The sequence below is a fragment of the Protomyctophum bolini genome (genome assembly GCF_963924005.1).
Source record: "Protomyctophum bolini genome assembly, chromosome: 13".
NCBI lineage: Eukaryota > Metazoa > Chordata > Actinopteri > Myctophiformes > Myctophidae > Protomyctophum > Protomyctophum bolini.
In genome coordinates, this window is record NC_137874.1 from 34797095 (window position 1) to 34810471 (window position 13377).

General features: G+C 43.5%; 1 protein-coding gene across 3 annotated transcripts in view; it reads right to left on the reverse strand.

Moving 5' to 3' along the window:
* The window catches only part of fnip1 (folliculin interacting protein 1), a 61469-nt gene that overhangs the window by 38750 nt on the left and 9342 nt on the right, over positions 1-13377 (reverse strand). The window contains exon 1 of one of the 3 annotated variants that reach the window (XM_080779565.1): positions 5877-5934. The exons of the other annotated variants lie outside the window; for them this stretch is intronic. Coding sequence (XP_080635691.1) covers positions 5877-5887 — 11 coding nt within the window. The 5' untranslated portion in view covers positions 5888-5934. Of the gene's footprint in view, positions 1-5876; positions 5935-13377 lie in introns of those variants that run through there. 3 annotated transcript variants of the gene reach the window in all.

Genomic DNA, 13377 nt, shown 5'->3' on the forward strand with positions numbered 1-13377 from the left:
TGAACATTTGACACAATGGGCTACCCGTTTGATTTGATGTGTATCTTTAAGAGCAGTCCTCAGCTCCACCTGTACCTGTGCCAGCTCACTTTTGAATGGCAGGAGGGGCTTACTGTAGCTGTAGGCAGGGTGCAGTCACGTTTAGATCACCCAAACGTCTTCTAGGAAAAGGATTAGCAAATACCTGCTGTGGTAGAACCACTTGTTTCCCAGAGCTCTGGCACACTGCCATGCATTTGGTTGAAAACAAGACTCCCTGCTTGAGTTGGAAGCTTGGAAAATGACCAGGGGAGTGGGAACGAGACAGAGGATTTCTCTCTAGTCTGGGGGACAGACAGGTCATGCAGATGGGACACTGAATGAACCCTAAATATAGCCTTTTATTAGGGGGGGGGGGGCATAAGGCCAGTGTTTATAGGCAAAGGTTTAGGGGCCTGGCATGCGACGAGAGTCAAGAACAGCTAAGTACTGTATACTGCACTCCCTGTCTCTCACACACACACACGCTTGAGTTTTATGCGTTACTTCAGCTTAACAGTGCAGGGAATACCAGTGTGTGTGATGGCATGCTTGTGTAAGCATGTACAGTACTATGTGACCTAGCATTTACCAAACACATTCCTAGAAGCTAAGCCGTTCAGTCTGGAGAGGAGATAAGGTGGTGGGGGGTCATCAATCATCATGTGCTACAACCGCCGTGTCCCATTATCAAATCCAGAGTTTATTCAACGTCTTTCACATTGCAGACACAAAATCCTACGAAAACAGCAGAGACAGCACATTTTCACTTGAGTGGCAGGATTCATCTTCAGTTTGAAACAAATATTTTACACACAGACGCACACACACACACCCCTCCCCAGAGGTGGCATGCAATGTTTTTGTTTGGGGCTAAAACAAAGCCCCCCCCCCCCTTGGCACCGATCCCACTGGGAGACCCAGCCCATACACTGACCTCCATGCATCACTGAATGCGCTGCATGATGTAATGCACTGCTGGCCCACATGCAGAACTCTGTAATGAGATCAAATGACATTGGAGAGAACAGAACAGAGCCCTGCATATACCACTGACTTATGTAGTCTGTATCAAGAAGTCCCTTCTTGCCTGGGCCGTGGCTCAGTGGTCAGTAATCCAGTCTGGCAGTGTGCCGCGGGTTCGACTCCCGATCCCAACAGACTTTACTGCATGTCATCCCCCCCCAACCCCATCTCTCTCCCCATTTTCCTGTCAGCATACGGTTTGTCCCTCTATAAGATAATATATAAAAATAAGTCCTTTGTCAGTGTTTCAGCATGACCTGGTATCAATAAATACTACATTCACATGGGGAATTCTCAAACGCTCTGTCTCCAACGGTTACAGTGTTTGGCGTGGTGGATTGATAAAGTAGTTTCACACCAGGACACAAACTCATCATGAAAATCTACTCGACTAAGTGGCGAGTTGTGTTGTTGGGAACCGGAAAGTTTCCCAGTTCGATCCCCAGGCCTAATGGCCTATCATATTCATAACATAGGGTCATAGGCAAAACTGTTCCAAAACCTTTCAATATGAAAAAGGCAGATGTACAAGTTCACAGTGTGTTCTTTCGTGATTCGATACAAAGTTGTATATCGGCTATTTGTTGTATTACAAAGTAGGTATGTATATATATATATGCTGTTAACTAAAGTTTATTTGATTTTAGTGTTTTATACTCTCTTGTCTCAAAATAATTTAATGTCTATTATATGGAGTCTAAGTCTAGACTAGTCTAATTTAGCATGTGTATTGTATTGTTTTACTGTGGATTTTATAGGAGTTTTTATGTCTGGAGCACCGGAGCAAGCAAAGTTGATCTGAAGTGTGTCATTTAGAGGAGGCCTAGGGGCCTGGCGGTAGGGCCAAATAACCTCAGGCACAGCGCAACACATGTCAGGACTCAGCGATGGCTGGTTTCCACATGTCGGACCTTTGGTGTGTGCATCCCTGATTCCCATCACAATGAATATCTTTGACCAAATACCTTGATAGTTGATACCAATAGAGATATTATGGGGATGACTGCTTTCGCAAATATTTACACAATGAGACTTTTGACAAATAATCTTCAGTAGTGCTTTGCTTATATAATGATGTGAAGTGGGTAAAGGCAAAAGTAATACAACAGTTAGGCAAGTTCAGAAAATGACATCACTTTGCTGTAACGCAGCCTTTAAAACCAGGACAAGACAACACTTGCAACGTTATACATCACAATGGTATGATTACTATGATATCCAAAATCTCAAACCACAGATCATAGGATACTGTCTGTAGCTACACCGTAACAGTGTTGATTTTGGCTTTAGTCATAGTCTCTTGAGTGGTTTTCATTTACTTTTTAGTCACATTTAGTCACATGAAATGTTTTAGTGTTACACTAAATATTGTCGACTAAATATCATAAGATTTTAAAAGTATTTTGGCGGGCCTTTACACTTGCTGAAAATAGCCAATCCACAAGTGCCGTGACGCGTTGTGAGCTTGCAGATCTACTATTTTCAGCTTGCAACCAAGTGTAAAATTACTTATACTTTATCTCTTGTCCACTAGTCCCTAACATTTTAGTCTAGTTTTTACCAGCTGCGAAGCTGGTCTACTTTCAATCAGGTTGGTAGTGGCAACTTATCATTTCATTGGCTGCCGTAGTCACCTCTCTTTGTGATTGGTTGCCTCGTCTCTAGCCGTTCTCTCAGCCAATGGGAGAGCATTGCATTGCAGCCAGCAAGTTGCAACAACAACCACGCTGGGAAAGACTACGCTGTAGAGGCTATCATTTGTTTGGGCAGAAGAAGCGGGACTTTAGCGGAAGTATCGCCCAAGAAAAATGACGTTGATGCTTTACAAATCAGTTTACATTCTCCGCGAAATGAAACAAATGTTGTGATTGGTCGGGAAAATATCGTATCCGGGGGAAATACATCTGACGGATGTTCCGGACGATACATCCGTCGATAGCTTCTCTGCCTTACATTGTGACCAGGCTTTTCTTTTCGCAGATAAGTAAGCCTGGGACCGAGGCTAAACAACAACCCAATAGTTATTTCACCTACAATTCTGCAGATATAATAACGCAGCCGGTAATGTCATCAATTCTTGTTTTGTTGACGAAATTGCCAATATATTTAGTCTTAGAACAGCACATGGAACTCCACAGCTCAGACAGTAGAGAAGAGAGGAGGGGGGGGGGGGGCAGAACAGAACATGGAACTCCACAGCTCAGACAGTAGAGAAGAGGGGGGGGGGAGCAGAACATGGAACTTTGTAACACAGGCCAACAAGCAGTGGTGGAAAAAGTAGAAAAGAGTAAAAGTTTTTACTCATAAGTAATAAAAAAAAGTATCAATACTGCAATATAGAACTACTCTGTTACAAGTAAAAGTCCGGAATTCAAAATGTACTGCCTTAAAGTACTAAAAGTAAAAGTAGTCATTATGCAGAATGTGTAATTTCAAATGTATAAACATCTTATATATTATATATCTTACAAAATAGCTGATCTGTGAGCTTGTAGACCTGCTATTTTCAAATGGCCGAAATGTATATGCTGTAGGGCTGAAGTCAGTGAAGTGGTTACTGTACTGTATGTTTTTGAGAGGTGCCTCCGCTCCATTACGCAGCTATGCGTGTCCCTATGTCCACGTGTCTGTCCCCGTGTCCGAGCACGGAAAGCTGCAACACGGTAACTCTGTCATTTCTCGCCCGTTTTGGACGCGGGAAGGCTCACCGGAACCGGGCCAGCCCAGTAGAAGAACTGGGATGCAGAGGCGTGGGGGTTGCGCTGGCTGGAGTCATGTACAGTAGTAACGAGTGCTTCACGTTCCGGGGGACCCCCACACGGTCATTTCTCGACCGTTCGGATGCGGGAAGGCTCGCCAGAACCGGGCCGGCCCCCTAGATGTTCCAAGGACCTCCCTGGGACCCCCACACGGTCTCAAAGATGTTTCCCAAAAATAATCAAAGTACAGTACAGAGCACAGTACAGTACAGTACACTACAATACAGTACAGTACATAGCACAGTACAGTACAGTAACTATAACAATAAATGTATAGTTGCACCGCTCAGTTATATTTTCCCATTGGCTTAGGCAGTATGGGTTCAGACTCCTATTGGCTTAGGGGGCAGTCAATCATGACTAGGTCGCTAATAAAAAACGGCCTGTATGTCAGGTTTCACCTAGCCTCGGAAACCCAGACATTTTTATTTCCAGGGAGAAAAAAATAAGTCTGGGACCGAGACCACTTCAATTCGGCATAAAGTAGCGCAAACATCGCGCAGCTGAGTCGGTGGATCCTGCCGGGAGCTGCCTATGTCATAGAAAGCATAGGTGGACCCCAGGCCACAATTCATACAATGAACACAATGTTTTGGGTCGATCAAATCATTAGAAAGAAGAAAAGAAAGTCAGGAGACAACACTATTTGTTTTGTTTTTCGTCTTATAAATTATTTGATCGGCCCAAAACATTGTGTTCATTGTCATGATTTGTCACGATCCGAGTTGGCTTTGTCCGCGGCGTAACCGTCTTTAAATAAATTAAATAAAGAAGTGCCGATGGGAGAATGCATTGGGGTTTCATTTCCTGGGCCACTCGTTTTTCTGAAAGGGGGAGGGACTGCGATGCTCTATAATGGGATGCGGACGGGAGCGCGGTTACGCAACCCGGTCTAGGATCGCTAAAGAAGGAAAGGCCAAGCCAAAATAATAATGAAAAAATAGAAATCAGCGATCCGGTTTGATATCAATAATAAAGCTTATCAGACTCAGAGTATTACGCCAGAAGCAGTTGATAGTTGGATTCCATCTGGCAGAACGTTACGTCACAAGCAGTAAGTCTAAGGACCGGCCATAGAGATAGATTTAGAAGGTCCCCTAGTGGCTGTTAGCTGTAAAAATCCATAGATTAGCCGCACCGTTGTATAGGCCGCAGGGTTCAAAGCATAGGGAAAAAGTAGCGGCTTATAGTCCGGAAATTACGGTAATTCATCATGAAAGCAAATTTAAAAATCTAAATTAAGTATGGGCAGACAAAATCAAGTTACATACTGTAAGAACAGAAAACTAGCTGACAAAATGAACAGAAAAGGGAGAGGATGTGGAAAGATACACTGAAAGAAGAACTATGCCGAGAAGAGGAGAAGTGTCATGTGGACCGCTACAGTGTCGATGGGAGAGTCATTCATAAAAGCAGCACATGACTTCATGACTGTTACTTGTACTGCTTTGACCTCGACTGTGTTCCACAAAACGATCTACCTCAGTCTCTGTACCAAAGAACCGCTTACACGTTCCCGTGAATAGAACGTCCATTAGAAGGAAAACCAAAGTAGAGGCGACTTCATTACATACAAGAACGAGGATGCTAACAAAATTAAGTATTCATTATTTTCACCATAACAAATGGCTCTTTCACTATAGTACATCTTGTTAAAAACAAGCCTTTTTTGACTGACAGTGGCTGACATTGGCTTCTCAGTCAGTTAAATTGTTAGTTAAAAAATACATAGATATGTAAAGTAACAAGCCTTCTAATCCACACGTACGCTCTAATCCATATTACATAATTTAACACTAAAGACTTTCAATGTGTAACTACAGCCGGCATCACTATCGTGCAGAAAATCCAACTTGCTCCATTCAAAACCCGTCCTCACTCCTCACCCACACACACACTTTTGCCGTATCGCTAATTTTGACCAGAATTGAAAAGTTAGCCTAAATGAAATGACAAAGCCAACGTTAGCCCTAAAACTCCCCTCTAAGTAGCACCATCAATCCCCCTTTAAGCAAGCACCATCACGCCCACTTGTAAGCACACACAGCGTGGTTAAATATTACCAGCTCCTACCTGGGCATCATTGTGCTTCTGCCAGTCTTTCCCCAGGCTTCTCTCTCCCTCGCCCTCTCTCTCTCTACCCCTCTCCTTCGCTCTGCCAAAGCAGGGGCTAAGAATAGCGGTGAACTAAATTCACACAACAACATGAGACTGTCAGGTGATCGGTGGAGCACTGCCGAGTGTGTGTGACTGTGTGTGTGTGTGTGTGTGTGTGTGTGTGTGTGTGTGTGACAGCGTGAGAGGCTGACCAGGGCTCGTCTCCCTCTGCTCCTCCTGGGACAACAGACAGCTCAGACTCAAACGGGGCAGGAGGCCACTTTGGAGACGAGTTGGACCCCTGTGCACAGAATTTAAAATTAAGGACAATACCAGACCGGTGACCCGGCTGCTACCACTATTAATTTGTATTTTGTTACCGTACAATTTTACGGGGAGATCTTTCATTTCTACTCTACAATTCTGAGAAGCACTGAATCAGTCTGACTCATCAGTTGATATCTTTGAAATAGTTCTTTAATATTCAGTATGGATATGTGGAAATGTGAAGAAGTATTTTTTCCCTTAACCGACACTTCAATTGCACTGCAATAGCACAGAAAATAGCCACCAGCAATTGTATCGTTTACCTATCTTGTGAATTGATTAAGGTGATAAACGTCCTGAGTCACATGTCCGTTCTTACTCGAGGCACAATGAAATTAATGATTTCAAATAGCCCTATCAGTGAACTGCCAGTGCAACACATGTCATGTGCAACTTTGTTAGTGTACAGTGTGCGTGCAGGCGTACGTACGTACATGCGTGACTGTGTGTGTGTAATGTGTGCGACTGTGTGTGTGCATCTGACTCTGCATTAAGGCAAGGCAGTGTCAGTGTCAGTGGAGCTGGGCTTCCAGTCGCCCCATAGCATTGTTTATTTTGTATTTTCTTAGCCACAACAGAGCTCGTGCAGTGGAGAACGACGGGACAGGGCGAGAGATTATGTTACAGCCACATTTCACACGCAGCCTCCAGGATACAGTTGTCACAACAATCTAAAATAAGCCAGGACAGGTGAGTGGATTTTTGCTGTGGAGGGATGGAAAGACGTCTCCTCCACACAATCTGCGCAAACCACAGATAAATGCTATCATATCACGTGCGTGTCACACTTCCATCCCCTGCAAACCAAGCAGTCTGCCTCGTCACTAGGCATCACAATTATTACATAATCTGATCACCTGATAGCAATTTTTTGAGCTAATCGCATTTATTTTGCATAATGCTTCGAATTTATTCTATTCATCAGTATGAAAACCACACTTGTGTGAAGTGAGGGGCACTCTTATCATCATCATCACATTCCGGCCAATCACAACTGGCGTCCTCACTTTTCTGTCCTCACTTTTTACAGAATCAGCCAATCAAATCATCTCTACACACAGTCATATTTCCATAATTATGTCGTGTTTTTAACCAACTTCAACCCATTTTTCGTTACCACTGTCGCAATATTGCTTGCTCTGGGTGGGATCTCTGTCGGGTCTCTGCTCTATATGTAAAGTGTCTTGAGACAATTTGTTGTGATTTGACACTTTAATAAAATTGAACCTATTTTTTGTTTTGGCAATAGCAGATCTACAAGCTCACAACAGTTTGCGATTCAACATGTTGTGAGCTTGTAGATTGGCTTAGCCTTTTTGGCTAATATTAATAGTATTAGATTACTATTATTATTAAGGATAGGCCCGTTTGATTATTGATAGCAGTTATTGGTGTTTTTGTATATTCAAGTGTAAAGTCATTTGTCATAACTGCCCTGTCCAAGTTTATAGTTTTGTTTATAAAGTCTACAAGGCAAATATAAATCCCATTGCCAAATGCTTCCCCAGTACATCACAGCCTAAAAAACAAAACGAAAATCAAGGTAACTCCCTGCTAAAACGAAGAGAGCATGGCAGTCACAAAGGATTGCTTTTGAAAAGTAAAAAACACCGTAATGTAGAGAAATAACAGCTGAATAATTCTACACGGGTAGAAAACAACAGCTCACAGCAGGACACTCCCTGGAAGGTCTGTCCAGCGTTGCTGGATCACACTTTTCTGGGAAAGACAAAAAAACACCTGCCACTCAACCACACCTCGATTTGCATCGATACAAGGACAGTTGGCAACACACACACACACACAGTCAGTGTCACACACACACACACACACACACACACACACACACACACACACACACACACACACACACACACACACACACAAAGAACTGAATATGGAAATGACTGAGCTTGACAAGAAACGTGTCGAGTTGGAGCGACTCTCACACTCTGGTGAATCGCCATGGCCTTGTCCTGTGCCTGTCCGGCCTATACCCACTCTGCTAAACGAGGACCATGAAGAACACTAACCTGTCTGGCACAACCTCTGTGAGTCCCCAGAATAAAACGTTGAGAACCCTTGCTCTAAACCCGGGGTTCCCAACCTTACTATTACCACGGACTGGCTGACAGTTCATAAAATGTTCTGGCTGGGGTGCATCGAGGTCGCACATCATCGTACCAAAACACAACATAATGTTATATCATTGTCATTGACCATATCATTGATCCTGGTAACGCACCGTTATAGATTCATGGTCGGGAAAACTTGGGATTCCCTTCTCGCGTACCAGTGGGACATGACCGCGTATGCGCGTACCAGCACAGGTACACGTACCAGTGGTTGGAAACCTCTGCTCTAGACCCACTCACATCGCAACCTCTATACTCCTCTAGCTTAGCAGTTCTCAACCTTTTCAGGCTGTGACCCCCTTGGGTACATGCCCAAAATAACCGTATTTGATAACTGTGGACCCACCACCGTGACAAGCACTTGGAATTTAGGAATTGAGGCATTACATTTAGTTTCTCTGTTCCACAGATAAATATTGTAAAAATAGCCCATCTGACAACAACCTCTCACAACGTTGTGAGCTTGTAGGTCAGCTATTTTCATGACTAAGTTAGAGTAAACAATAGGGCTGACCTCGATTAGTCGACTAATCGATTGGAATGAGTCTGAGATGAGAGATTGGCCTAATTTGTTAAATTAATGAACAAATACTAAACCTAAAAAAATAGATTACAGATCATGATGTATCGGGAGAAACCAAGCATGTATGTGTTAAATCAGACACTAAAACTAATTGGGTTCCCCAATTAGTTTTCCCCAAGGGCCAAATTATGTCTAGGGAGTAGGGTGGCATGCCGAGTGCCACGAAACTAAACGAGGGAAGACAAGACAAAACAGGCTTGCCCACACAGGCTGAGAGAGCACCTGACTGCGTGTGACCAGCTGTCCACCGCATTGCCGCAATTACAGGTAAGAGGACAACTTCTGCATTCCAAAACTCACATGACTGCGAGTGGAGGAGGATGACAGCCTGCAGAGCCTCAGGCCTTCCAGTCTATAGTGTCGGCGTACAATCACCGACTGTGTGACTGCCTCCAACATCCAGAAAGAACCTTCTTCTTAGAATAGAACATTCCGATCAAACTTTCTGTTCCTCCGACAAATTTTACATACATGCCTTATTCAAGCCTCCCCCTGGCCAGCCGGGGCGCCTGATGGAGGGGAAAGAAACTGGTTGGAATAACGTGTTCCTTCCACGCGCTACGTCCAACCAGGGAAACTCCCCCCTGTCAGGTGTAAAGGAGCAACTTGGACACTTCCTTCATGCTCAACTTGGAGCATGAAGGAAGCATGAGTTAAGTCCGTTGCTCTCCCCAGGTTGGTGGAGGGTGTGTAGAGCCCAGGATCACATTAGATGATTGACACAGGGGTGAAAAATGGGTTACAAAAATCGTGGGATAAATAACATATTAAAAAAAAAGAAAAAGAAAAAGGAGCGGGCCTACAACGCAGCACCATGCAGGGAGTGGTTACCGTTAGAGTAAGACAGAACTCGGGATCCGCGGTATTACACTACAGGAGTACTTTGGTCCGACGTACTAACAACAGTCCGACACATGCGTGGCTGGTTAAGACTCACTGGTGGCTCCCGACATGCGCTGCTGGTTCAGACACGTGCGGCCGGTTAAGACTCACTCGTGGCGCCCAACATGCGTTGCCGGTTAAAACTCAACCCGTGGCTTCCCTGTGAGGTTAGGGTTTGGGGTCGCCCGGGTCGGTTGTCAGACTAATGCCTGTCGGACTGTTAATACATCGGACCAAACCCATGCACCCACACTAGTAGGGTATAATTCACAAATTGCTGAGGCTGAGTGACATGGAGAAAATCTAATATCAATTATGTTTGACCAAATATACCTCAATAGCAATATTGTGACGATATTGCAGGGATGGACGCAATAAGATTTCTGATATGGCAATATAATAATTACGTTTGTAGGCAAACAATAGAACAGCTAGTAGTAAAGTTTTAAAAAAAAATGACGTAATTTGAATGTAATGAAATGCAGCAATTTAAAACAATGAATGAATGCATACTACAATAGTGCAGTCAAAATAAACAAAATCATGATATTGATACAACGCCCAGCCCAGGGCTATAGTACAAACCAACTGATGTTGAGTCATGCATTCTATGTTTGTTTGTGTGTGTGTGTTCTCAGTGACAATACACGTTTCACTAGTCTCTCTGAATCAGAATCACATGAGAGGAAAGGCGAGGTGGAAAGTAGGCTAGTCTGTGATGATATGCATGATGAGGAAGAATCCTGAATGTAGAGATGTGCTGTGAGTGTGAATGAGCCGTGTGTGTGTGTGTGTGTGTGTGTGTGAGAGCTGTTACATGAAAACCACAGTTGGCCTCAGTTCACTTCCAATTCAGCCAGGGAATAGGAAGGCGTTTTGTTGTGAACTTTAAAGTTCAAGAATTTTGCATTCTAAAAAGGAAGACGCAAGAAAGAAAAGAGGATTTTGTAAGTCAACTTCACTTCTTTTCTGACTGACCCAAGTTCCAACATACTGATTAAAGGGTCAAATCGAAGCATCTGAAGAATCTGACCCCATGTTCTAGTATAGTCTTCTGTGTAATCTCCTCAATCCCCAAACAACCCCCTCTCAGCCCATACCCACCAACCCACAAGTCAGCATGTTCAGAGGCTGAAACAAGACTAAACGTGGGAGATGCAATGAGGGGTTTGATTTCAGGATCCTAGCAGAGGAAACGATCAGTCGGGGTGTATACGTTATATTGTGTATTGCGTGCATGTCACGAAGACTAACTGGAAATAAGAGAGCAGCATATGTGAATGCGAGGCACTTTGATTGGTCGGACTAACTACATTTGATTGGTCGGAAGACTACAAAAGCACTGCAATAATACAACAACAATGCAGTGTCGAGTCAGTGTACTACTACCACGGTACAATAAGCCAAACGGGCGGCGGTGGCTCAGGGGTAGAGTGGCTGGATGTGAACCGTAGGGTTGCCAGTTCGAACCCGGGTTACCCCGGGCTCCCCCAGAGGCAGTGTTGAAGTGTCCTTGAGCAAGACACTGAACCCCTAATTGCTCCCGATGTACAGGTTGGTGCCTTGCATGGTTTCCTCCGTTATCGGTGTGTGAATGTGTTGCGTGTGTGAATGGATGAATGTAATGCCCAAATCTATGTAAAGCACCTTGGACAAAGGCGCTACGTATATAAATGCACCATTTAACATTTACCAAACAAAGCAGCTTGGGTAGGTTTAACATTACCCTCCCTAATAAAAAAGGTAGCTACTAGCTATACCTGATAACAGTTTAAGAACTGCTTTCAATGTTCTTACTCGACTAGATATTGAATGACCACAGAACCCAGAGAGATGATTTCATACTACCCACGGCCGGGCATGGCAGGCAGACAATCAAACAAGCAAGCTGCTCAAAGTTAATCTGGGGATAGTCCATGATGGCGCTAGCAGCTAAATTACCCTGGTGTTAATGACCAGTATGCATAACGTCCAGTATCACTTCTTTGATTGCTGCTGCATGTTGTCACACTGACATTTTGCTGTTCTCAATGATTAGAGTGAACTTTTAAAAATATCATTATGTATGGACGTTGACCTATTACTATGACCGAAGAGGAGGGCTGCTTTGCGTGTGTGGCTTTAAAGATGAGATAAGATCTTTATTGATCCCCGTCTGAGTAGGGAAATCCAGGTGTCATAGCAACACGGTAAGCATCAAAACACAGGATAGGTGCAGGTAGGTGTAGTCGTAGAGATAAGAATATGGATAAAATACAATAAATAATAGACTAGAGTCAGACACTAGATATCTGCAATGGGATCTGACTGAGTGGTGGAAAGTAACTAATTACATGTATTTAAGTACTGTACTTAAGTACAATGTTGAGGTATTTCAACTTCTACTCCACCACAATTATTTTAAAACTTTAGCAGTGATGTGAATAGGTTTTCAATGTAATGGGTCCCGGGACTAAGGGGTGGTCTTTTAGCTCATGCCAATAAAGCACATTTGGATATAATTGAGAAGTCCTGGAAAAGACGCGCTGTGATTGGCCAGTAGTCACTTGAGTGGCAGAGACGCAGCGTGCCTTCCGCACTTCCGCTAGATTTTACGCTGGAGAGACACATCTCTCCAATGAACTGCAGCGGCCAATGAGACATCTATTTTTTAAGGGGCGCTAAGTACGCTAAGTATGACGTAAATTAAACATCAAACGCCATTGACCATTTACGTCATATCAGCTAACCAATCACAGGCAACAGGCATTCTGATTGGCCAGTATGAGATGATACATGATGTATGATGATGATAAGACCTGATAATTCCGCTAAAGGCTAAATATGACGTAAACATCAAAACATTAAACGCCATTGAAGGAAAACGTACGTCATAATGAAACGAGCAAATCGGCTAACCAATCACATGTTGGTGGGAGCGCTTGGCCAATAAGGGACCGCCATATTTGTGTATATGTCTTATGTAGCAATGTCAAATGTCTGCTAACATAAATTCATGTACGATGACAAGAGCGCCCCTCATTTCACACAGGTGTGATTTTGTATCTATGTTCAGGTCGTTTGTTGGAAGTAAAGTTCAGAGACTCACATTCTCCGTCTGCTCGTCTCATTCTTCAACTTCCACAGGAGTACTTTTTCCTCCATTGGTTAAAACATACCGTATATGTATCCTAACAATAAATTACATGAGCACACACGGGATACAGTCTCACACAACAGGTATCCTTTAACACAAAACAAACTACAGTATATCTTTACCATGACCCTGCAGTTCTAAGAAGCCTGAATGTGGCCACTTAAAATAGCCATGAAAGGAACCTGACGACAGCCACTGTCAACAGAGCTGTGGACGCCCTGTGAGACTGACACACACACACACACACACACACACACACACACACACACAATTTCCTTAGTGATTATTCTGTCCATTACTTTTTAGATTAATCAGATATTCTTGAAGCTAAATGTCAAATACATTTTATAATCAACTACATTGTTTCGTCTAACCACTTTCAAGTTCACGCAAAAAATATATATAAAAATGAAA